The sequence below is a fragment of the Halichoeres trimaculatus genome, unplaced genomic scaffold (assembly GCF_033239565.1).
Source record: "Halichoeres trimaculatus isolate MK-OKI-2021-1 unplaced genomic scaffold, fHalTri1.1 fHalTri1_scaffold_5, whole genome shotgun sequence".
NCBI lineage: Eukaryota > Metazoa > Chordata > Actinopteri > Labriformes > Labridae > Halichoeres > Halichoeres trimaculatus.
This window is the reverse complement of record NW_027437183.1, coordinates 33583746-33608765: the sequence shown is the minus strand read 5'-3', so window position 1 is coordinate 33608765 and position 25020 is coordinate 33583746. Positions and strand designations below refer to the sequence as shown.

At 39.4% G+C, this 25020-nt stretch overlaps 1 protein-coding gene across 1 annotated transcript; it reads left to right on the top strand.

Moving 5' to 3' along the window:
• Positions 1-13575: 13575 nt before the first annotated feature.
• On the top strand, positions 13576-23283 carry vamp5 (vesicle-associated membrane protein 5). Its single transcript, XM_074669780.1, has 3 exons — positions 13576-13858; positions 19099-19242; positions 22215-23283. The coding sequence occupies exons 1-3, from the start codon at positions 13856-13858 to the stop codon at positions 22371-22373; spliced, it is 306 nt and encodes a 101-aa protein (XP_074525881.1). The 5' UTR covers positions 13576-13855; the 3' UTR covers positions 22374-23283.
• The last annotated feature ends 1737 nt before the right edge of the window (positions 23284-25020 follow it).

Below are 25020 nucleotides of genomic sequence, written 5' to 3'. Positions count from 1 at the left end.
CAAAAACCCTTATGTTGCTGTGCTGTCTGCTTTTTGCCTCCTGACATGGAGCCACATTTGTAAAGAACATGCATTTATGGGATGAGCAGCAGAGCTGAGTATGTGGGTTGCACCCATGAAAAATTTGCCAAACTGCCTCTGCCAATGACTCTTGCTTTGAGCATCTGGAAATGATCTACCAAACACAAATTTCCTTACTTTTGTGCAAATTCTAAAGTGGAAGAAACCACTGAAATCTAAGGAGGATGAAGAAAGAGTGCAACAAGATCAAGGCTGTTTCCCAGGGCTGATAAGGAACCTGGGAAACCTGGAAAACCTGGGAGGGATCCGTTGTCGACCGAAACTTAAGTTTAACAGACCTATAGAAGATCCTGCAGATGAGGCTCATGATTTCCTGTCCTCTGGACCTTCACCAGTGGTTTGGGGGGTAAGGAATGCTACACATTCTGCAACATCCCTAATGCAAACCTCCATGACACCTAGCCAGGCTGTGAGATCGCACTTTCGCAGGGTTGCTATAGATAGCGCCACAACAAGGTCCTGAGGAAGCTAGAAGGAGTGTTGGAGGACCGTTGATAGGGCAGCAAATGGATACCCCTTGCAGAGAACCACAGCTTCATCACAGAATGTGAGGGGAGGAGAAACATCAGGCCAAAAGAAACACCTTGGCCATTTTCCCCCGACCAGGAGTGAAACATGACAGTCGACCTCGACAGGCCACTCCGTTTCCCAGTTGAGGCTACATTTCTCCTCCCTGACATAGTGGCAGGGTCCACCAAGGCAACATCTGTGCTCCCCATATAGCTCACAGTACAATACAATACAATACAATACAATACAATACAATGCAATACAATACAATACCATGTACTTCATTCCCACAAAGGGAAGTTAAGAGATACAGCAGCAAAAAAAGTAAGTATACGGTGCAAAAAGATCAAGAATTTACAAATAGAATGATAAAATAAGTGTTAATTAGAAGAAAAATGTCCATCAGAGACCACTGCTTGGCATTTCTTGGCAATTCTACAATCAGCCTTCACCTCCACACGGTCCAGGACTGAGCTAGTCTCCTTCACAAGTCTGAACAGTCTTGCTCCCTTGAATCCTGTATGCCCACAGATGGGGAAATCCTTCCAATGTGGTGTTAATGTTCAGATTTAGCCCTATTAACCATTTCTGTGAATAGCATGAGGCTTCTCTGCCCCCTGGTATTCTCTCTGGTGCCGGGTTAGCACAGCTAGCTTGTCCATCCAACTGGAGATAGATCTTACATTCCACATTACAATGGATGGAGGGATAAGTTGATGTCATCTCTTGGCTCACACCATAGAAACACTACCTTGTCCTCGCCTTCTTCTCCTCAGCTCGTAGGGGACATTGAGCCTAGCACCATTTAGCACCCACATGCTACAGGCTGCTAACAGGTGAAATCTTGTGTGTAAACAGTGCAACAATGGTTTCATGAAGGACTTCCAGACACACAGGAACTGAAAGAGTAAAAGCACCACTGCAGAAGCAACCAGTTTGGTGACAATGACCAACAAATGAGACATAAAAAGTAATGACAGGTTCCAAATACAAAGATAAGTAACAAGAGGACAAAAAGGAGGGAGAAAATAGGGGAGTAAAGAGAAAGCTCCTGCAACAAGCTGCCACTCAAGTGGGGCTTAGTAATATTAGCACAAAAAGGCCAGTTACTCAGAGCTGGCTGCTGAGTGCTGCATGGCTGGCTGAAAGACTACCATCTATCCACTGGAAGCTGGATGCTGAGGCTCGAAGAGGCTGTCAACCACATGCTTTCTGAGGTAACAGGAGTGACCACAGGATCCTAAAGAAGGCAACCGAACAGCTGGCAGAGGCTGAAGGAGAGCTAACCCCAAAATCACCTGCAGGGGGTGACAGGGAGACGTCCCTGCTACTGCCCCACCACCAGGAGATGGTCCAGGATAACAGAAGTGCAATGTTGATTGGTGGTTCGTGGCTGGTCACCCCGCAGCTGACCCATGGGCACCGGAGGAGGCATGACTGGCAGCAATGCCTAGCATGTGATTCCATCTTCCTGTACATACTACTGAAGCAAAATTTCATTGCAAGTGAAAAATATCTGTTCAACTCAAGTTGAGCCACATTCAACTGAAAAGTCCAGAAAACACCCTATTTAAAAACAAAAAAGCTTGTAAAGAGTAAAAAGAAACCGTCACTTAGGTATGCAATATTTATATAGTTCGTTTCTCAAATTAAAATTGTCTCAAATAAAAAAAAAATAGAGAAAAAAAAACAAGCATTTTTTTTCTTATCCCATCAGCAGATTATTTCACTCTGTATGAGCATATAAGACATAAAATAAGATCTTTTTATGGACTTGTCACACAACTTTGGCTCATATTCATGTTTTAAGACTACTAGAAATAAGAAAGACTTGGATGGATTTAGTTCCTTACGGTACATCTTTGTTCATTTTTGTACTGTGATTTTTACTTTTATTGTCTTTCTTGTTATAACCTGAGTACTATATATATATATATATGTATATATATATATATATATATATATATATATATATATATATATATTATAAAACTGAACAAGGCCTATGAGAACCACTCTGCAAAAGACCCTCAAAAAAGGCAAAACAAGCCACCAGGAGGATAAGTCAGCTCAGGTAGGGACTGTTTACCCAACAATGCTTTGCTTCCATCTTTGAGGGCTGACTGTGTGGTTTAGTCGACAATCAGTCACTAAAATGTGATGTTTCTATCGACCTTCAAAAAAAATCTGATCAGTATTAAGGACAACAAGCACAAACAAAAACCAATCACTGAAGGCCTGTTTGTCTCTGACAGGAAGTCATCCTGGACTCAGACTCAGTTGTAGTCATGTGGATGTGACTCTGCCAGTCATGGATGAGTGTTAGACAATGATGTAGATGGGGCTCGCTCAGCAGGCTGAATATGGTCTTTGTGCTGGGGCTGCTTTTCACAGAAGAAGCCTTTTGTTGGCCCAAACAGCTCTGACCTGACACAGCCTCATGTGCAGCTACTGTCGGGAAATGCTTCATTCTGAATCAACAGTGAACATATAGTGGGATTTTGTACACACGATGACTCAGATTCAAACAAATTGCAGAGTATGTTGGTGGCTGATGCAGGTAAAGAATACGATTTCAAACAAATATGGACTGAAGTTATACAGCTTAAGTTAATCCTTTTTGTTTACATGAGATTTTCCTGTTACCTGATTGCTGCTCACCCTGTACATCAGTATTCATGTCTCTGTGTTGTGTAAGAAAGAGCATCATCGTACACTCCTGCATTTCATCAACTGCTATTTACTGTAAACAACATACTGTAGTTAGCATGAGAGCATGTATGTACTTGCACCACTGTGTGCTTCACTGCTATTCTATACAATAAAAAAGAATCAAAGTTTACTACATACCGATAAAATAAATTTAAATGTAGAAAATGTTTTATTTACAGATAAAGGGAAAGTTAAAATTGCCCCTTTTGTTTACTGTATATGTAAAATATATGACAGTAATACAGAGCACAAACACAGCTCATCAGGTTATGTAATATGACAAACAGCTTTAAATAGGCGCCAGGCTGCTCCCCCTGCTTCCTCTGATAACAACATATCAACGCCACAGGATGTATTTTCTCATTTGGTTATCCATTTATGACTCAGTGGTTCTGTGTTTGCAGTTGTCCCGAGTGTTAACCATGGACTGTATGATGTCTGTAAATCCCCCATCTGTTCCTGAGGCCCATTATCTGAGGCAGTAGTTTCATTTCAGTTAGGATGAGGCGAAGGGGCGGGTCTTTAGTGTCTCTACAGTCAGTTACAGGGTGCCCACCTGTCAGCTTTGCCCTGATATGTGCAAAACTCATAAGCTTAATCACTCTGAAAACAACAAGTTATAGTAAAAAAAAAAAAAAAAAAAAAAAAAAAATCACCCCTGTACAGTGTGTGTTGTTAAAGAAATTACGTATTAAGATTGAAACCATCTTTTGAAGCAGGCTGTTAACATGTTTATTTTTAATGTAAAGATCAGCTTTTTTAATGGGAGTCTGTGTGGCTTTTGGTGTTTCTGCAGCCAACCTCTAGTGGGCACTTAATGAACTGCGGTTTTTAGCACTTTCACAGAGGCTGCATATTTTTAAACCACAGGCTGCTGCTTGGTATTAACACCAGTTTCTTCAGTTTTTATATGAATAAATCATGTCACTGTCCACTTTAGAGCCAAGGGCGCAGTCACGATGATGTATAGTACCATGCCCGAGTATGCTTCAAGCCTTAAGTCCAGACCACTCCTTATCCTGCTCAGTCATGGTACACTTCCTTGCTTTGGCACACTTCAGAGTGGTGCGCTTCAGCATAGTCCATTTCATGCACAATCATAAGCATAAGCACGCATACACAACAAGGACATGGCGTACAATCCATGACGAATGATCACTGATTACGAATAATACTCTTGACAGACATGTTAAACAATGGCGAGGGTATAAGAGGGCTAAGCCAAGACTTAACTGATGTCGCAGCCATGGTTTCTGTGTTGACCATTTGCTGACTCTGATGAAACCAGACTTCTTGTAAACAAACAATTCATGATGACACAGGCGGGCCGTGCGTGGGTTGTGTTGGGACATTATGACATATTAAGCGATATATCCACGAACACTTAAAGACCCACACAACCAGCCAGGGTCATGCAAGAGCCACAGCCGCTGTACACAGTGCTGATATGCTTGAGTACCCCATTGCTGAAGTACTAGTGTTGTCAGACAACACCTCCAAAAACTTGACAGTGAAACATATCATTCCCCTTCACTTGCAGCTTGCCATCCATGGTGATGAAGAGGTGGACTCTCTTATCAAGGCAACAATTCCTGGAGGAGGTGTCACTCTCCACATCGACAAAATCCCTCATTGGGAAGAAGGGCAAACTCCACGTTGACCAGAAGTTTGGGGGCTGGGGCTTTGATTGAACCAGGAGTTCACATTTGTTCTTTTTTATCATCAATATTATAGCAAACAAAGAGTGATTATTAGGTTTGATGAAGTATTTTTCCTATGACTAGAAAAAGTACAGAAAAGCCATTAACCACTTTGTATTTTGTTGCAGAACATTTGACTGTGGAGTTTATGTTTATTTCAAATGGTGACAGTGAATTTGTTTGATTAGCCTGGGTCTCTGTTTTATACTGAAAATAGACATTTTTAAAACCTTTTTGTCATATGCAGGAAAGCTTTTAACCCCATATGTACCCCCACGCAGTCTGAGATCCTCTGGCAGTGCTCTACTGGCTGTTCCAGGGTCTAGATTCAAGACCAAGGGTGACAGAGCCTTCTCAGCAGGACCCCTTAGACTCTGTAACAGCCTGACAGAGGAGATCAGACTTTCACAACCAGTCCCTTGTTTAATTTCTCTACTGAAGACTTGTTTTTGTATAAAATGTTTTATTTTGTAATTCTATCTTATTTTTATCTTTTTTTTTATCTGGATTTTATTAGTTTTGCTTCTAATGATTTATTTTATTGCTGAGCTGCTTGTCTTGTTTTCATTTGTTTTTACTGTCTGCTGTTCATTTTTACCTGTTTCTACTGTACATTGTGAAGCTATCTGTTACTCGTATTGAAAAGTGCTATATAAATATAGTATAATAATAATAATAATAATAATAATAATAATAATAATAATAATAAAGTTATTTTGATTATTTTGAGTTTGAGTTATTTAATTTAATCTAAGTAGTTAAGTATTTAAATACTGGAATTTTTAAGTATTATGAAATAATATATCAGTGATGTAGTTATACCCAGATTTCCAGGTCCATTTTCTCCCTCATTCTAAAAAAATGTAAATAAAATAAAATAAAATAAAATAATTAAAAATGAAATAAATAAAAAAAAACAACACCAAACTTTGAGGGACTAAGTGCACTTTTTGTGCACTGTCATTGGGAAAAAATACTTGTTATGAATAAAGGGAATTGAAGAAATAAAATGTATAATTTTAATCGTAAAAATAATTGGTGTATTAACCCAATTTTCAAAACGATTGTTAGTTGCAGCCCTTGCAAGTTGAACATATATGACTCCAGTTTCTAGTAGATCAGTTTGTTCTCTGAGGTGTTGTTCTGGGGCTATTTAGCTCGTGGTGGTCCGCAAGATTTTTCTTGGGGGATAAGTGGTCTTTGGTCTGAAAAAAACTGAGAAACACTGCTTTACAACAGGGTAAGGTTAATACCAAGAAGCACTATCACAACAAAGAAATAATCTAGCAAACACAAATTTATTTACTCTATGTGCAAAGTTTAGATAAATACCCACATTTCTACGCTTTGTCTGTAGCTTGTAATGACAAAGCATCACACAGCACCATCACATATTCCTATTTAGCCACTTTGATTTGTCATGACTTCATCATGTATTAACTCTCAGTATTCCTGCAGAGCTTTCTCCTCTGTGATACAGTGAGCATGGCTTTGTTACAGCTCATCAAACAAACACTGGATACAGGTGGATTTATTAACCAATGCAATTATGTAAGTAAAACACTTCTGTTTTTACTGTGGTTTCAAAATATGTGAATTACCCTTCTTCCTGTTTCTGATATTTCACTTTCCAACCTCTGTGATCTCTTCCAGCTTCCCAGGATATGTTTATGGCGTCTTTTTGATAAAGAACACAATAGCTGTTTTCAGTGTATCTCACCACATCTCCTTACTGTCTAACAATGATTGGGCCTTTCCTAAAACAGGGTTAATGGGGTTTGTCCGTTGAAGTTTTGTTTGGCATTAAGTTGTCACTGAATAAACATTAGACCCCGCCAAGAATTTTAATTTGCTCTATGAGTGACGCAGTTAAGTCTTTGGGGTCATGTTGTCTGCAGTCATGAATTTGGAGCCTGTGCAGCTTCCACTTCCATCCAGTTTTACTAACTGATGGATAACTGGGCTTTAATTGTGCTGTTTCAGAGAAAGAGCAGATGCTTTGTGACTCGGACTTAGATGCTGAATGCTTTAGTGAGGCAAGACAAGGACCCACTGTTGACAGGTTGTGGGATAAGATGACAACTTCAAATGCAAAGGGTTAAAGGTGATATCCAGAGAGAAAAAAACTACATGTACAGTATAAATGTGGCTTTTAATGGTGCAGACATGCCTTTAGGCCCTGAGAGGATATCACATTACACATACTTCTCCTCAGGGTGGACCAGCAAGTCACCCTGGTTTAGCCCATAAAGGAGCCAACACCTATAAGTGACCCAACAGAACACAGTGTTCTGCTGCAGGCTGAGCCCAGAGAGGCCTGCTGCTGCTGCTGCTGCTGCTGGTGGAAAAGGTGAAGCAGAATAAATGAGATGCTGTCGGACTTTAACTTGTGTAAAAGTGTGTTGGTGGATTTATGATACTTCTGTTGTGTAGTTCTTCCTCTGAGAGACTTGGTTGATTAGTGGCATCCTGTAGCACTCTGCTAAGAGGGGAGTGTTTCCCTTTCTACTCACAGAGATACACTCTTATTGTGGATTAAAAGACCAATGTGCTTTAGTGTTAAGACGTTATGATACTGATTTTCAGGTGCCGTAGAGCTGGAGCTCCAGACTTTCAACCTAAAAACCCCCAAAAATGGTGGTGCTGGAGACCATAAACCCCTTCCCAAACTGCTAATTATTTAGCACTAGCTAACATTTACCTGCTTGATGCCTGTTGTTGCAAATTTGTAACATACTGTGTCAGGTCTTGATGCAGCTCAGGTGACCTTTGCATCCTACTAATGTCTAATGACCCATATTCTAAACTAGGGATGGGTACCGAAGCAGTGGCGGCTGCTGGTCAGTCAAGGAGGGGAAGCTCATTTTCTTCCGGCCTACATCATCAAATTTGTTTATTTATTTAAACGTAAATTCTACCCTGCGTGTCAGCTTGTTAGCAGCTGGAGCTGAGACTATGACAGGCTGTAAATAATAATAAATCTTTATTGCAGACACAGGTCCAAATACAAAAAAAAAAAAAAAACAGACATAAAAGTAGGCAGGTTACAGAGCTATTAGATTTTGTATATCCTATTACACCAATGTCGCCTCAGCTTAGAAGTAAATCTATAGCAGCTTTTCTTTGGGCTGACTAAGGCTTCTATTATGTTGTTCTCAGACTGATCAAGTCGACAGATAAAACTGAACATCATCTTTCTTAAAAAAGCCTCACATGTTGGCACCTGATTGGACACAAATAACTGGCTGGCTCTATGCCACCTTGGGACATGAAGCAGAAGCCTCAGAGCATTGTTGTAAGCTACTTTGAACCGCTGCATACTCAGTGCCTTGAAGTTAGACCACAAATGAGCAGTGTATAGTGGGGTAATGTAAGCCCTGAACAGTGAACACTTAACAGGGACAGAACACATAGAAAATTTCCTTATCTGCATGTTCGCCTGAGCATATAATTTACAACACTGTCTATAGATGTCTTTGTCATCCGTCCAGTCATTAGACAAGACATGACCAAGATATTTAATGTCCTCACACACATCAAGAGGGCTGTCAGACAGATAAAAGGTCGGAAACCTCAATTTCCTGTCTCCAGTACTTCTTACTATCATGATGCGACTTTTCTTAGGGTTGTATTTAATATCATGATCTATGCCGTATTGAGAGCAAACCTTCAGCAACTGTTGCAACCCAGCCGAGTATGGGCTGACTAAGACCAAGTCATCCGCATACATAAGGTGGTTCACAATAGTACTGCCCACACAGCAGCCTGTATTGGACCTATTCAGTTGATAAGATAAGTCATCCATGTAAACATTGAATAAAATAGGAAACAATATACCTCCTTGCCTGACCCCATTACACACACAAAATGGCGCAGATATAACATTGTCCCATTTTACATAAAAAGTTTGATGGGCATACCAAAACGCTAAAATTCTCTCTAAGAATTTAGGGACACCTCTTCCCAGCAATTTCCTGAACAATTTTTCATGATTGATCCTGTCAAATGTGACTGACAGGGGGAGAAGCTTCGCAGCTGGAGCTGGAGCTGCTTTTTGTTGAAAAGAGAGAGAATCTTTAAACACAACGCTCGTCGTTTTTAAGAAAAGTAAACTCGCTGGGGATCAACAAAACCTCAGGATCAGTCCAGAACAACTAACTGTAAAACACAGAAGATGCCCTGGTGGAGGGTTATACTTCAAGATCCTTGACTGGCTCATTTCACTTTCAATCAAAAAGGGATTTGGCCTCAGACAGATCATCCAATCATCATCCAGAAGCCCAGCGTCCAGGCCAGCCCACTGACACCCAGAGACGCTGAGCGTCCGATGGGCGGGACAAAGCCCAGCGTTTATCCAACAACTGTCCAGTTTCCACAGTGGAACAACCCACTCTACGCTTCCCCACTGAAGTCAGAAGAAGCTCAGCGTCCAACTGTGTAAAAGAGCTGAGACGCTGCGAGGATGAACGAGAAGGAGGTGGAGCCAGTTACCTGTGATAGGAGCTGATTCCATGTTTAAGTACCTAAATCCTTATGCATCCTTATGACTGTGAGGGAATGGAAGAGAAGCCGATTTTCCATGCTGTACATGAACACAGCATTGCAAGGTTATATATTGAAGAATAGATATTTTAAACTGAAGACGTTTTATACTTATGATTAAACAATTTGATTGTTTTACCACTTAAGCACAAAAAAGTACCAAAAACTGGTTTCGTCGAGTACGTGTACCGTGTATCGGTACATACCAAAGATCTTATCAAATGCACCATGTCTCAATATATTGGTCTAAATGGTTGGTAAAATTCAGAGCTAAACGGGTTCTCTCACCAAATTTAATCAAAATAAAAATTGATTCAAAATTAAGTAACCCCCAAAATTTGCTTGGTTAAAGATAAACACAAAATACATGTGTTGAAAACAGATTTTAACCATTGAATGGCATCATGTAAAAACTATGTGGAGGAGACACAGCAGCCACAAATCCTGGTACATTCACACACCCTAAAGTCCATTTTTTAGGCAATAGTATTTACAAAAAAGTGTATTTCTTTGCAGCAGAAAAAATACTTCTCTAATACCGAGGTTTTTTCCTAATAAAGTATTTTCTTGTTCCACTGCTTTAATTGCTTAAATTAAAAGTTCAAAAAGAAAACAAAACTTATTTTCAGCAAATATTACTTGTTTTTGTGTTTCAAGAAGTCTTTTTCATGTAGTTAAATTTAGAGTTGAGCATTTTCTTCTATTTTCAACACTCTGAAATACTTCTCAATGCCTACTTGTTTCTAGATTAAAATTTCTAAATTTCTAAATTTCAAAATTTCTAGTTAAAGGGGTTTGAGGACTTCCTAAGTGATCTTAAAAAAAAGTCTCCCTTCTAGATGCCCGATCATAACCCACACTTTAAAACCAGATTATCAGCACTAGTATAGATTAATGCTAAATACTATTTCCCGATTGGGTCGAGCAAGACCGAATTGATGTACAGCTCATCCAAGTCTCTATGACAACACCACACTGGCTGATCAAGTTTAGAAGTGAGAAGATAGAGATTAGTGTTTTTCTCTGCTGAAAACAATTTCTGTGATTAATTTTGTAGTGATAGTGGACACAGGAGCCTAACTGTCCGACAGAAAAAGGACAGAAGAGCAGAAGACAGATAAACAGGAGAGAGATAGAGCATGAGCTAAAGGCTAACACAGGAGCTAAACTGTTTGTGCTAATGTCCATCCAACCCACAGTCAGCAGTTATTCTGCAGTGGTCTGTTCAAACTTGAGAGTCTATCAATAAAATGAAGAGTGAGGTTACGTTAGCTCTGCTTGGTAGATGACTGGCAGGAGGTAACCAGGATTCACTAACGTTACACTGACATGTCTTAGAGTACCAAGATGTCAGTAGTGCTAAACATAGCTGGCTACTAAACTACTTACAAACTGACAAAGTTTACTTTTTGTCATATTTCAAACAGTAGCAGAGAGGGAAAAGAAATGAAATCCATTCCGATCTTGATAGTGGCAGAAAGTGAACACTTAGATTCACCAAGTATTAGCTCGGATCACAAAAGGTCAGCAAATCACAGAATAAATGTTTGCATAAGATGAGGTTTGAACTGAAAAGATTTAAGATCCATAATTTTAGATTACACTGACCCTTACACTTTGCCCCCTACAGAAAAACAGAGCCAACATAGATCTGATCAGAGCACTTCAAAGGGAAATTCATGCTATGTGATTTTTTTTTTTTTTTTTTTTTTTACAAAAGAAGAAGTCATATAGTTATAAACTTCTCTAGTACTGTAGTGCCAAGCTCTGCCTCAATACAGCAGAGGCTCATTCTCTGCGCAGTGATCATGCTCATCCTGGGTTTCCCTTGGGTGGTTCCACTTCCCTCCGCGGTTTAATGGAAATCCAGACTGACTGTCGTGGCTTTAAATTTTAGATTGGTTTATCCACCCTGCCTCAAAGATCTATTCAGCTCCAAACCCCTGTGACCCTTAAAGGTTGAATGCTGAATACCCCTGAATGCTTTGAGTGTGTGTTTGTGTGTTTTGAGAAAGACAGAGAGCATGCTTACATATGAGCTGCTGTGAAGAATTTTTGTTAACAGAGCTTTGCTTTGTTCTTGCACACAATGATAATTGAGTGACTCTGTCTGAATATTTTAGTTATGAATGTTGTGTCTGTATTGTAAAGTAATAAGAAGGCTACTATACTTCTCAGACTAACATAGATCATAGACTGTATAATTACTGGACATAGGCTCCTCAACGTCACCCATCTGTTTCTGAAACGAATTTTGAAGCAAATCAAGCATGGCGGCCATGTTGGTAGTGGCAAGGGCTTCGCCTACAGCCATAGGGCGCCGGCTGTCACGTGACTCTCGGCTGTGCCTCTTATTGGGGGAGCTCGTGATCTTATTATCCTCTGAACGGCCGTGTTAAAAAAAATGGACCCCCCGGTACAGTGAGTGCCAGTAGTGAAATTAGCGACTCAGACAGGAGACGTTCTTTGAACCAGGCTGTAAATATGTTAATTTCTGCTTTGAAAACAGCTTTTTTTGGCTTGGTGAGTACAAGACTTCCTGTACTTCCGAAGCCAGCCTCAAGTGGACACTGGAGAGAGTTCACTGGAGATTGTCTCGTTTTTTTTACACTGGAGATTACTGCTTGATGTAGATACAGCAGTCATGATGAAACTGAGCCATAAAAAATGGTTTAATATTGAGATCATTTTTATTCTACTACTTTTACCAATACTGTGTCTCAGCATTTGGACCTATGGACGTGTATTGCTGCCACAGCGGGAACAAAAAACATGAAGGTAACATGTTATAATGTGAAAGTTTCCTGTTACGACAATGTGTTTCATGTTATAATAAGACATTGTCAAGTAAGTAGGACACATAAAAATATAACATTATAACGTGATTCTTTTCTGTAGCTCTTTATCTTGCAGTAACGAGAGCATTCCTTGGACGTAACGGTATGATTGATCACAGAAAAATGCAAAACCTTTAACATTAGCACATAACAAGTTAGCACGCATGTTGTAACACCATTAACAGTAGGCCTGGGTTATATTGTTATAACAAGAAAACTTAAATGTCATAATGATGCTGTTTTTGTGTTTTTATTGCAAGTCAGTATGTCGTGGAAGCCCATTTGTGCTAGTTACAAAAAAGGAAAAGTACGTCATTATTATAACTTAGCATCTCATAAATGCAGGATATCAGGTCACAATTATCAGATAGTTTCTCATTCTACAACTTAATATCTGAGAATTAAAAGACATTCAGGCAAAAGTGTGAAATACTCTCTTGCTGACTAGTTATATCATAATTATGAGATAGTATATTATTATTATGGCTTAGTATCTCATAAACATGACTATGTATCCAATAACTGTAGGATACTGGGTCACAGTTATGACCCATAAACTCACAACTTTGACTTCTCATAATGAAAAAGTATCCCATTAGTTTGACTCTGTATCTCATAGCTGTGGGATACTGGTTCATAATTATAAGATAGTTTCTCGTTATTATGACTCAATATCTCAAAATTCTCAATTGTGAAAAAGTTAATCATTATTATGAGTTAGTGTTTCAACATTTTGACTCAATATCTTATTTTATGAATACATTTCTTATAATTGTGGGACACTAGGTCACAGATATGGCTTAGTAGCTAATGAAATACTGAGCTATACTTGTGTGATACTATGTCATAACTATAAAATTCTAGGTTACCATGATGAGATACCTTATTATTATGACTTATCAAATAAAGAATCCCTTCTTTTATTTTTTTATTTTATTTTTTTTTAGCTAGTAGGAAACAGGCTTCCATCGAACATGCTTCCGTCAGAAGCTGGTTAAAAAAAAAAAAAAAAAAAAAAAAAAAAAAAGGTGGGGGAAATCCAGGCAGCGAGTTCACCTTTCGCAAACAAAGGCTCTTACAGAAGCACTAACCTGTCCACAACATTTAATATTCAAAGGGGCGAGGGAACGTCCCGTCTGCGTGTGGTCACATGACCAACTATGGTAATTCCGACCTTTCCTGGACTGCCGTGAACGCACCGCGGTTAGACTGCTCAAAGTCCCACTGCGAGATCACACAGACCGAGCTGAGAGAAGTGAAAGCGAAGTGGGCGAGCTCTGATACTTTAAAATAGAAACGTCAACACGTTAGACAGGCTTTTCTGTGAGAGCAATGCACAGCGTTTAGCTTGGTTTACGACTCAAGAGGTGTTTCGTTTAGTTTCCTGTTTGCGAAGTTGACTGGAGTCCTCTCAATGTTTTCAATCCGGTGACGGACGACTTCAACACAAACACAACAAGAGACGCAACAGACATGGTAAGATCACTGTCATTTAATACAAACTATTCATAACAGTGAATAACTTTAATAACAGGTGAAAACCTCCAGAAAGGAGCGAGAAACTTCTTTAAAACAGGATCAATCTGAGCAGGCTCCCTTTACGCACAGGGTTGGTGGAGTGGACTCTAGAGTCGATGTCAAATGTGACGACTTCAAAATGTTGAGTGTGCATAATATAAATAACAATAAGAAAGACTACTTTATAGATGTGATTTTAAAATAAGTGACTCGAAATTGTAAATAAAATTACTTTAAGGCTGAAATTAAGTGAAACATTTATAAATAACTTACATTTAGAGCCTCATATAAAACTAACAGACTTTAAGAAAACTACAGTTTTAGGTTAAAGTCAATTTCAGGTTGATTATAGGAGCAGGAAAGCCATAAATAAGCCATAAATAGAGATGAAACTGGGTGAAAGTGGTGTGCACAGAGTAATAAATGTCTTATAAAACAGGCATTTCTTTGAAAGTCAACCAGGTTATGAGCAAAGGTGACTTTATTGGCCAACATCATCATCATGAGCCTCAGAGCATGCTCTCTTCAAGCACACTTTTGTCACAGAGCAAAAGGAGTGCAGCAGTTTTCCTAACAGATAACACCTTTTAATGAAAACCCATAAAATACTGTAGGTGCGGTTTCCTTAAATAATGCCAGGTAGATGAATGCAGACAGGAGGGAGGGAGGGAGGGAGGCAGTGAGGGAAGGAAGGAAGCAAAGAAGGGAGCTGGAATGGGCAGCAGTTCCTGTGTAACGACGTCCTCAGCTGAATTTTAAACACACACTTTTGTTTGCCCACATTTTCTTTAAAACTGGGCTACCTCGTTACTCAGGGCTCAGTCACTTGAAGCGTGCTCAGTCTCAGGTTTTCACTGCAGAACAGAAAGTAACAGTGGGACATGTGGTAAACACAGGTGCTGCGGGTGTTGGCTACGTGTTTTATCTGTTGGTTTCCTCTTCCTGTCAACATCTGACTTGGGGATTTCCTCTTACTACTCAAGACTGAATACCTATTATGGCACAATTACTCTCTAAATTTCCTGCTCCAATGTGCCGACAGATGGGTTTTTACCTGTCTGTGGTGCTGCTGAGTTGTTGTCCTGCTCACTTCTGCTTGAACGTTTTCCTCTAAGACTGGGAAAGCCTGTTTTACCTCATCACAATGGGTTTCTTTCACTTTCTTGACTCTGATTTAGACTGCTGGTTTTTTTTATGATAATCCTTCCCAAGGTATGATTTGAACAAGCTGAACGACAGCTACCAGTAAATGTGCTTTTGGTTTTTTCTACTTAAGAAACGTGTCACAGCTTGACCTGACTGAACACTCACTGCAGGAATGTTGCTGTGTTTATGAAACAAACCTAAATCCAGCCTGATCTATATCAAACAGACAACCTGGTCAACTGGTCCTAAAAGCTAGATTTTGGATTATCACTTGACAGAGCTTTTGGAAATGTGCTCACATGTAACTAGAAAATAATACTGCTTTGATGAACAAAGTGAATGACCTTCATGTGAAGTCTGAGTACTGCAGAAATCATGCTTTGGACTTTAATGGACTTTTTAGCCTTTAATGGATTTTTTTAATGGACTTTTTAGGAATAAGAGGATCTACGGTGTACTTTCATGTAAAAACATGAAAATCTTTTAAAAGAAGTATAAGGGGGGCAGGGGGACTGAAACGTGTCAGCTACATTCATTAATCTAATCACATGTATTGTTAATTTAGCTTTGGCAGTGGTTCCCAAAGTGGGGGTTGTGTCCCCCTATTGTGCCTAGGGTACCAAATTAGATACTTAAATCAGTACCAACCGAATTCTGTCAAAAGTACCGGGGACCGATTCACGTAAAATCAAAAGGTACCATGTTTATGTACTTAAATGCATCCTTGTGACTGTGAGGGAGTGGAAGAGTAGCCAATTTTCCATGCTGGACATGAACACAGCATTGCAAGAATATATATTGAAGAATAAATATGTTAAATTGAAAACATTTTATACTTTATCATTGAACAAAATAATATTTTTTACCACATGAACACACAAAAGTACCAAGAATTGGTATCATTGAGTACCGATGCCAATTGCCAGGTACCGGGGATCGGTACCGCATCGTTTCAAATGTGAAAGGTACCCATCACTAATTGTGCCTCAAAACAACTTCCAAAATCAAAACTATTTATTATTCCATGTTTTAACCATTACACAAATAGATAAACAAGAGCAGGGGCTAGATTTTATATAAAAGAATAAACAGAAAATGTATGGTCTTTATTCACATTTCTTTGTTGGAGACCCCTGATGTCATTAAACCGATAACAACAGTATCAGTGGAAGTAGATCCATTTCAGAAACACAGCAATATGCGCACATAGGAAATCTAATTTTTTACCAATCAGTTAAAATGAGTATCTCAAGCCCTTTTTTAGTTTGTTTTGCCAGTTTTTGGGTGAGTGTAGTCATACAGCAAGGGTTTACTGGTCACAGGCTTGCTGTTTTTGGGGTCACAAACTGAGAAGTTTGGGAAACCCCGACCTACATGAACATGAGTTAGACAAAGCTATGATTAGTTAGCATCTAATAAACTAGAGGTGTGGGAAAAAATTAGCGATAAATAGCAATACTTTGACCTGTAGAAAATTATTTATATTTCAGCTCTTAAAATCAATATTTTTTGTTAAACTAAAAATTCAAATTTTAGGTGAGTTAGAAGTACAATACGTCTTCCGCACCTCCACTGCAGTAGATGGCGCTAAAGAGCTATTCCACTGTATGTTGCTCATAAACTGTATAATAAATATAATCTCAAAGTGTATTTAAAACATTTCATTCCTAAACTTGATGATGTGGGTTTTGATGCCATAAACATCAATGTTTCTCTGTGTTCTTGGGTCAGTAAGTTTAAAATCATTTTAAGTTTAATTTTTGCTGTGTTGTAGACTGATAAAATAATAATCATATTCATGTTTTGCACAATATCAGATTTTTTATGAGTAACATTGATTACACCAAGTGGCGTTTATCAGATTCACTGACTGATAGAAAATTCTAGTCGTTTGAGCAACAAACTTGACAAACTTTATGTTTTCAAGTTAAGTGTTTGTATGAAACTCTGCATCTGACTTCCATTATTTCAACCACAATAAAGTGAAAAGTTATTTTCAACCAAATAGTTAACTGGATAGAATATCGTGACCCAAGTATCATGATGTTCTTGACAGTACTCACCCCTAATAAACTGATTTCTAAAGTTTATGTGTGTATCTAATTCTTTGCCTGGATATTCACCAGATGCACATGTTCTGCTCTGACTTTGAGGCATGTCTATGAGGGTTCTGGCACTGACTTTTTAAACCCTTTCTGTAAGTGGGCGTATTTGTGGACTTAGCTTGAGGGAATTACCCAGAGTTCATTGCAATGTGTCATAAAACCATAGAAACATGGAGTTGCCAGGGAAGCCCTAAAACATGGCAGGGCAAACAACCACTGGACACAGAAATAAAAAAAAAGAGATGACAAACAAAAGTCATAGAAATTAAAACCTTTGTTGATGCTTTAGATATATGTCTGTCCATCCTAAAGAATAAATGCTCTAATCCTCATTAATCTGTACACATACTGTAGTTGCAGCTTTATTATCAATCAGTCTGTATTTGTATAGCACCAAATCATAACAAACGTTATCTCAGGACACTTTCCAGAAACACTACCAGGTCTAGACCCATTAATGTTAATATCATTTTATTAACAGAAACACAACATCAAGACAAGATCAGGAGTGTTATCTCATCTCAATCCACCATGAGTACAGCACTTAGCAGCATTTAATAAGTTTCAATGGAGAGGAACAGCTTCCCTTTAACAGGCAGAAACCTCGGACAGAACCAGACTCATGTTAGACAGACATCTGCCTTGATTAATATATTAAGGTTTTTAAGGTCATATTTCTTTTGTTTCTCTGGTAAAGCTGATTTGGCTGATATGAGTGTTTTGGTAAAAATTTAAATTTATTTTTAACTGAAAACTGTTCAATAATATTTCATAATGCTTCTCACGTGAGCTAGATGATGAAATGCAGGTTATGTGAGAAGTGCCAAAGTACTGACCCATTCTGAATTTTGTCATTGTGAGCCCTTCTGGACTCATGCTCTCAACCACTTTCCAGGGGGTCTCAATAAAGCCTGTAAGGGCTCAAGGATCAGGCCTTAGGGAGGTAATTGAGATTCAACCAACACTTTACAATATGCTGTATAGTACATTATAGATGCTGTCTCTGTGGTGTCACCCATTTGTTTTTAGTTCAGAGTTTTGAAGCCACTCTCTCGCAGGAGCCATGTAGAAAATGTAGACCTCAAATTTCAACTTTGAGTATGGATGAGGTAAAGAGGCGGGTCTTTGGCCTTTTTGCAGACAGCTAGAGGGTGCCTGCCTGTCAATCAGGTTTTTTTAAGTTCAGAAATAAGTTATGAAAACCCAATACAGTGTGTGCTGGTAGAGAAAGGAGCTATTCAAACCACAACTGTTATATATTTATATCATCTTTTTTAGCATGGTGTGTTTGTAGTTTCTGTTTTTTTTAATGCAAAAGCCTCAAGCAGAATCTCTGAGAACTACATTTTTTAACACTTCCACGTAGGTATGGGTACCTTTCACACCTGAAACGATACGGTACCAAAGCCAGTTACCTGGCAATCAGTACCGGTACTCAACGGTACCAATTTTCGGTACTTTCTTGTGTTTATGTGGTAGAGAATATCAATTTGTTTACTAATGAAATATTTTTAAAAAATAATTTAACAGATTTATTTTTGATATATAACCTTGCAATGGTGTGTTCATGCGCAGCGTGGAAAATTGCCTACTCTTCTATTCCCTCACAGTCACAAGGATGTGTTTAGATACCTAAATATGGTACCTTTTGGTTTTACCTGAGTCGATACTCGGTACTTTTGACAAAATTCAGTCGGTACCTATAAAAGTACCTAATTCGGCACCCATCCCTACTTCCACATGGGCCTCACATTTTCTGACCAGTAGTTGCTGCTTGTAATTTATCTTCTATTAAACGTTGTGTGTATATTTCTGGAAAAGTTAAAGGGATACTGCCTCCTTTACTAAAAGGAACTTAATTCATCATGAGCACCTAAAATTCTGGGATCAGGCTTGAATAACTTGGTTTATCTTTGTGTAATCTCGATGTGTGTGTTGACTGGGTAGGAGAACGGAAAGAGCCGCCTGCAGCAGACCCAGGAGGCAGCGGAGGAGGTGAAGGTCATCATGCTGGACAACCTAGAGAAGGTTGATGAGAGAGCTGGCAAACTGGGTGACCTGGAGGACCGGGCTGATGTTCTGCTGGAGAGGGTAGGGTGGATCCTGAAATCTGTTTGAGTGACAGAACAAACACACTTCACTGTCAGTGTGTGTGTGTGTGTGTGTGTGTGTGTGTGTGTGTGTGTGTGTGTGTGTGTGTGTGTGTGTTTGTGTGTGTGTGTGTGTGTGTGTGTGTGTGTGTGTGTGTGTGTGTGTGTGTGTGTGTGTTTGAGCTGTATGGTTCAGGTGAATGACTTGGTGTTGTTTACTGCTTACTGACCCCCTGTCCACATGCGCTCAGGAAAAGTCATATTGATGTCTAAAAATACTCCTTAGGTGGAGCTGGAGAGGAAAACAAATGTACAATTTACATCCTGATAGTGTTTTATGGGGATATTTTTAGAGAGGTATTTCCTATTGTTTCCTAAGATGAATGAAGCAGGCTGGTCTCCCTGGGTATGACAAAGTGAGTGCAGGACGTGCCACAAGGCAAATGTCCGTCCGGAGGTCAGAAAGCAGGTCACAAGATTCCCACATTATGCTGCTGGACTCTGCTGGAGTACAGAGTCCCACTGAGTCCTGAAACTGAGTGTGTGTGTGTGTGTGTAGATAGAGAGATACTCCTAAAAAACCTGCTTGTTATTCTCAACTACTAAAAGAAGACAAACACTCTCTTGGATTTCAGTTTTTGCAGTATGGTGTTACATGTGTTAACCCTCTATGGTGTTGCCCTGAGGGCATGAACCACTTATTTTGTTATCACACAGTCCTTTAACCTTTTAAATGTTTTTATTTGAAAAATAAAACCAAAAGATATTTATCTAGCCAAACAGTATGGGGCAGGGGTGGGCAAACTTTTTGATTCGTGGGCCACAATGGGTTCTAACATTTGACAAAGGGGCTGGACCAAGGTACATTTTATCAGTCTATTTCCTGGGTATAAAAGACACGAACAGAAACAAGACATAAAGCTGTTTTTCCGTTTTGTACAAATACAAAATAGTATAAACCTTCAATGTGAGTTATTTGTCTAAATTTTATAAAGAGATGTTCACATTTAATATCAAAATATCACACAAACAATTTTGACACAATCTTTCATCATTTTTGTTTTTTCATTTTTAAAACCATGACAGAAAAAACGTGTTTTTCAGTCTAGGTCCGTCAATTTCAGTCAATTCTTAGGTCCGTTCAACTTTACAGAAGGACTGATGGGTCAGAGGGATTAAGTGCAAACGTGGAGTAATAGGCCTACGCTTCACCTCAACAAAGCCAATGTATCTACTGTGCGCCATCTAGTGGGAAAACATCAGAATTGCAGGGAAAATTAAACATTAACAAGGTTTATTCATTTAATTTTTTCAAGTTCGGCGGGTCGGATTAAAACGTTAAACAGGCCGCATGTGGCCCTCGAGCCGTAGTTTGCCTATGCCTGGTATGGGGGATCAGTGGGTGGCATATTTCGTCAGCGGGTGGAGGCAAAACTTCACAGGAGTCAGCCCTATGAATTGGTGTGCTGAGTTCTTTTATTTAGCCTGATTAAACTGAAATATACTTTTAAAGAAAAATATGTGCATGTATGAATAAGTAAAGTAGTATTTTTTGTTGTTTAAAGACAAATTTTGATTTTTTTAATTCACTTAAACTATTTTTTCTGTTGTAGTTGTTGTTTTTTGTCTGTTCCCTCAGGGAAACATTAACCCATTAGACCACTATCATTGGTTGAGGCAGCCATGCTGAAACAGTGGTAATCCACGCTGGTCCAGGCAAAGCCTTGTGTAAAACGCAGTGAAAAAAATCTGCGTTTACACAGAAATGCTGAGGGCTTGGAAACACTGTAGTAAGCATGCCAGGCCTGTAGATGGCGCTATAGCTGTCTCGTCCAGAAGCAGCTTTTGGTGGATCTCCACTGAAGTAGAGTTGAGCTGATCATCTGGTGAATTAGGGGATACATCGTTCGAGAGTGGAGCCACTCCACTTTCTTAGTCCTTTGCCTCATGTTGCACATGCGTATGATTGAAGCTACAAACTCGCTTCAAACTGAGTATTAGAATGAAGAAAAAAGAAAAACACCAAACGAAGCACATGTGCCCCGAACCGAGTGAGAAAAAACGAACGGTTTTGTTTTTTTTATAAACTGTTCCATCCTTGATATCTCCTCCTCAGGGGGTGTGAGTCAGATTCAGGAGTCTCCTGCGGTGCTCCTTCCCCTGCTCTACACCCTGGGTCAGCTGTTCTTTGCTTTACTGTACTGAGCTGCCCTGTGGTTTTTCAGGACTTCTTTTTAGCAAACCAGAAGTCCATGACCTTATTAACCACCAGTACCCAGGTCTGGACTAGCAGGCCTTACAGGCCTCCTTCATTCTGATGACCCCCTTCACTGCTGATGTCCACCAGTGGTTTGCTGTAATGATGACACCAATAGCTTTCAGGCCACAACCTGAACAGCCCTTTCCACAGTGAAGACTTGAACATGGCCCCAAGGGGTCCATGTCACCAATCTCCAGCAAGATGCATAAGAAATCCCTTCAAATGTGGGAGCTGAACTAGTGCTGCATGATTTGGGGAAAAGGTGCGATTTGCGATTAGGTGGACAATATTGCGATTGCGATTGTGCTTGCGAATAAAAAGAGTTGTGTCATGATGAGCCTACAGACTTGCTTGGTTATCATGGAGAAAAATCTGAATTGCATGTGCTGACATTGCAATTGCGATTGCGATTGCGATTGCGATAATCATGCAGCCCTAAGCTGAACCCTTGCATTCAGGGGCCCCTATCAAAGCCCAATCCAGGTTCACATGGACCTGCCAACCCCTCCCCTGTCTGAAGGAGCAGTTCTTGGAGCTCAGACTTCACTTTTTACATTTTAACAGCAGGAGGCTTTTTTGGGGGGGATTCCTCAGTAAGGGCCCAAAAGCTACCAGAAAGTGAAGTGTAACATTTCTTAGGCTACCATACATGTTATGATGGTTTGGTTACAGAACCATATATTAAACTCTGTTTCAACTCTGTTTCTTTCCAGAGCAAAGCTTTTGAGAAGACTGCACATCAGGTGAAGCAGAAGAAAATGTGGGAAAACAAGAAGATGAAGCTGGTGTTCATCGGTGTCGGGGTGGTCGCCGCGCTAGTTATTATCGGACTCATAATCTTTGCCATTGTTGATGGTACAGGAAAAGAATAACCTGAGGATGAGGATAACAAAACAAGGCATAGAAACCATGTGACCTGGTGTACAGACTGTCAGACTCCAGCATCTGTTTTGATTTCTGCAGTATGTGAAGATTGTGTGTTTGCTACATGAGGGTGAGAGTCTTCTGTTGATATGGTACCATTGATTGATCGGCTGCTTCGCTGTGATCGTGTCTTTGTCAGAGGAGGTTAGAAGAAGGCACAAGTTATCATGAAGATAACATTTCAACAAGAACTGTTCGGCATGTCCCCACTGATACAGAGAATTGAACCAACAATAAATCTGCTTCGTGCTGTTAGTTGTGGGAAGTGGTTCCCAACTGAGGGCACCAGAGGAGAAAATGGAAGAAATTTCGATGCTGAACTTAAGAGAGAGAATCTATTTTTCTGATGATTCAGTTGCTACTGAGTTAAAAAAAAAAAAAAAAGAGAGAGTGAAATAAATCTGAGCGTTTATGTCTTATTTTTGGTTAAAATCAACTTCTGTGACTAAATATGAGCAACATTCAGTCCCATAAAAATGTCTTTTTGCAATAAAGGACAAAAATGATGTCTGTTTCAAAAACATACATGTTAAGTCTTTTTAAACAAGAAAAACATCTTTAAAAAAAGACTTTCTGTCTTTGTATTAAAGGAAGACATTTTCTGGACCTGTCAGGTAAGTGTAGCTCATATATAATCTTATCAGACCACTTTGTCAGAAATAAGTAAAACAAAACACTTGCTCACATTTCAGGTTTTGCTGTGTGGTTTGGTAAAAATGTAACCAGCTCAATTTCAAAAGCTGACTTTCACATGAGAGCATTTACCTTTAAATTGGCAAGAATGATCAGATTTTCTGTCTAATCAAACTTTTTTTGTGTATTTAGTCAAACATGTAGAAACGTGTCCGTGTCATTAAAGTGTGTATAAAGCTGTGTAAGAAGGCCTCTCAATCTTAAATCATCTGCACTTCTATGAGTTTGGTATCTTTAACAGATAAATGCCCTTAAATGCTCACTCTTTGCTCATGTTTTGTGTTTTTTTCCAATCTTATTTCTGCTCTTTAACACCTCTACTTCAGCACCCAGATGATATAAACCTGTAAGACCTAAACATGTTTCATTTTTTCTCAGTCGAATACCAAAAAGTTTAAATTGTAACCCGTAGAAAATAATTTTCTAGTTTCCTTTATGGCTTATTTAGGGATATGGATATGGCAGTGTTTTTGTCAGATATCTCACCTTGTATTTTTTCATTTTCTATTTTCCTGGGCTCAGTTTAAGCCTGTGTCAGCTCTGACAGGCTGCGTCATTTTATCTTTCTCTTCATCACAATGTCACCAGCCACCTTCAAGGTTTCTTCAAAAAGAACTATCTCTGTTATTCTCAATAGAATATTATAGCTGATGGAAGAGTTGAATCTTTAGGAAACATACATATACATGTATGAACATACGTACAGCAGGAAGTATTTGTGTCCTAAACTTTCATGTGTGGTGTGAACCTGCTCTGTTATCAAGTCCCACTGAAGAACCAACCTGAGTTACTGTGTTCTGCCCTACCCCCTGCTGGTAAATGATTGCTACGACAGCAAGAAAAAAGTCCTCCACGTCCAGCCTCTGGGTACAAACAGAGTCTCAGATGATAAGTTAGAGCTCAGCCTGGTCGCTGTTGTCATTCTACTCTTAAATAAGTGATAGTCTGTTAGCGGTTTACTTTTTAGGGTCTCACAAATACTTATTTCAGCAGCAAGCTTTCATGACTGTTTTTTTTTTGTTTGTTTACTTCTCTTAGCATTTCCGTTCATCTTGGAGCTCCACTTTGACTTCACCTTGAGGACTTCTGTTCCTAAAGAGTTTTTTTTTTCCAGGAACTGAATTTTCTTTTGTTCAGATCCTGAATGGACCAAAAAGGTAATTTAGGAACTTAGCAGTTGTGTGACACAAGGAGGAGACCAGGTATGGCTATAACACGCTTGCTTCAATACCTCCAACTCACTAAATTTTTGAGTCAGAGTTCTCAAACTTTAATGCAAAGTTCCCACATTTGTTTACTACGAATGGCACCAATTCAAACCTCTGCAAGAATATCACAGACCTCATCCTCGTCAAATACATGGAGGCCCTTTGTAACACATCCTGAGGTAAGTTGTAACAGTAAGACAAAAAAAGCAAAAACAGAGCTTACACACCTCTAAAAGAGGTTTATTGAAATCCAACAATCCAGAGCAATGTCTCTCTCTGTGACTGACCATAAAACACTTCCTGTTTGACTCATGGGTTCTTCCTCAACAGTATCTATGCTCAAACACTACAGTGTAGCTGGATAAAGAACACATAGGTAAATTTCTGTGTGTGTGTGTGTGTGTGTGTGTGTGTGTGTGTGTGTGTGTGTGTGTGTGTGTGTGTGTGTGTGTGTGTGTGTGTGTGTGTGTGTGTGTGTGTGTGCGTGCATGCATGTGTATGTGTATGTATTTTTAATCAGAGTCACAAATGGTTGTAACCATGAAAGTGGTGGCTTATTTATTTATTTATTTAATTTTTGAGGATCAACATTTCCTCCTGCCCCTCAGAGAAAACCTCACGGGGTCCAGTAACCTACACTGGGATATCACTGGGTCCAGTTACCTACACTGGGATATCACTGGGTCCAGTTACC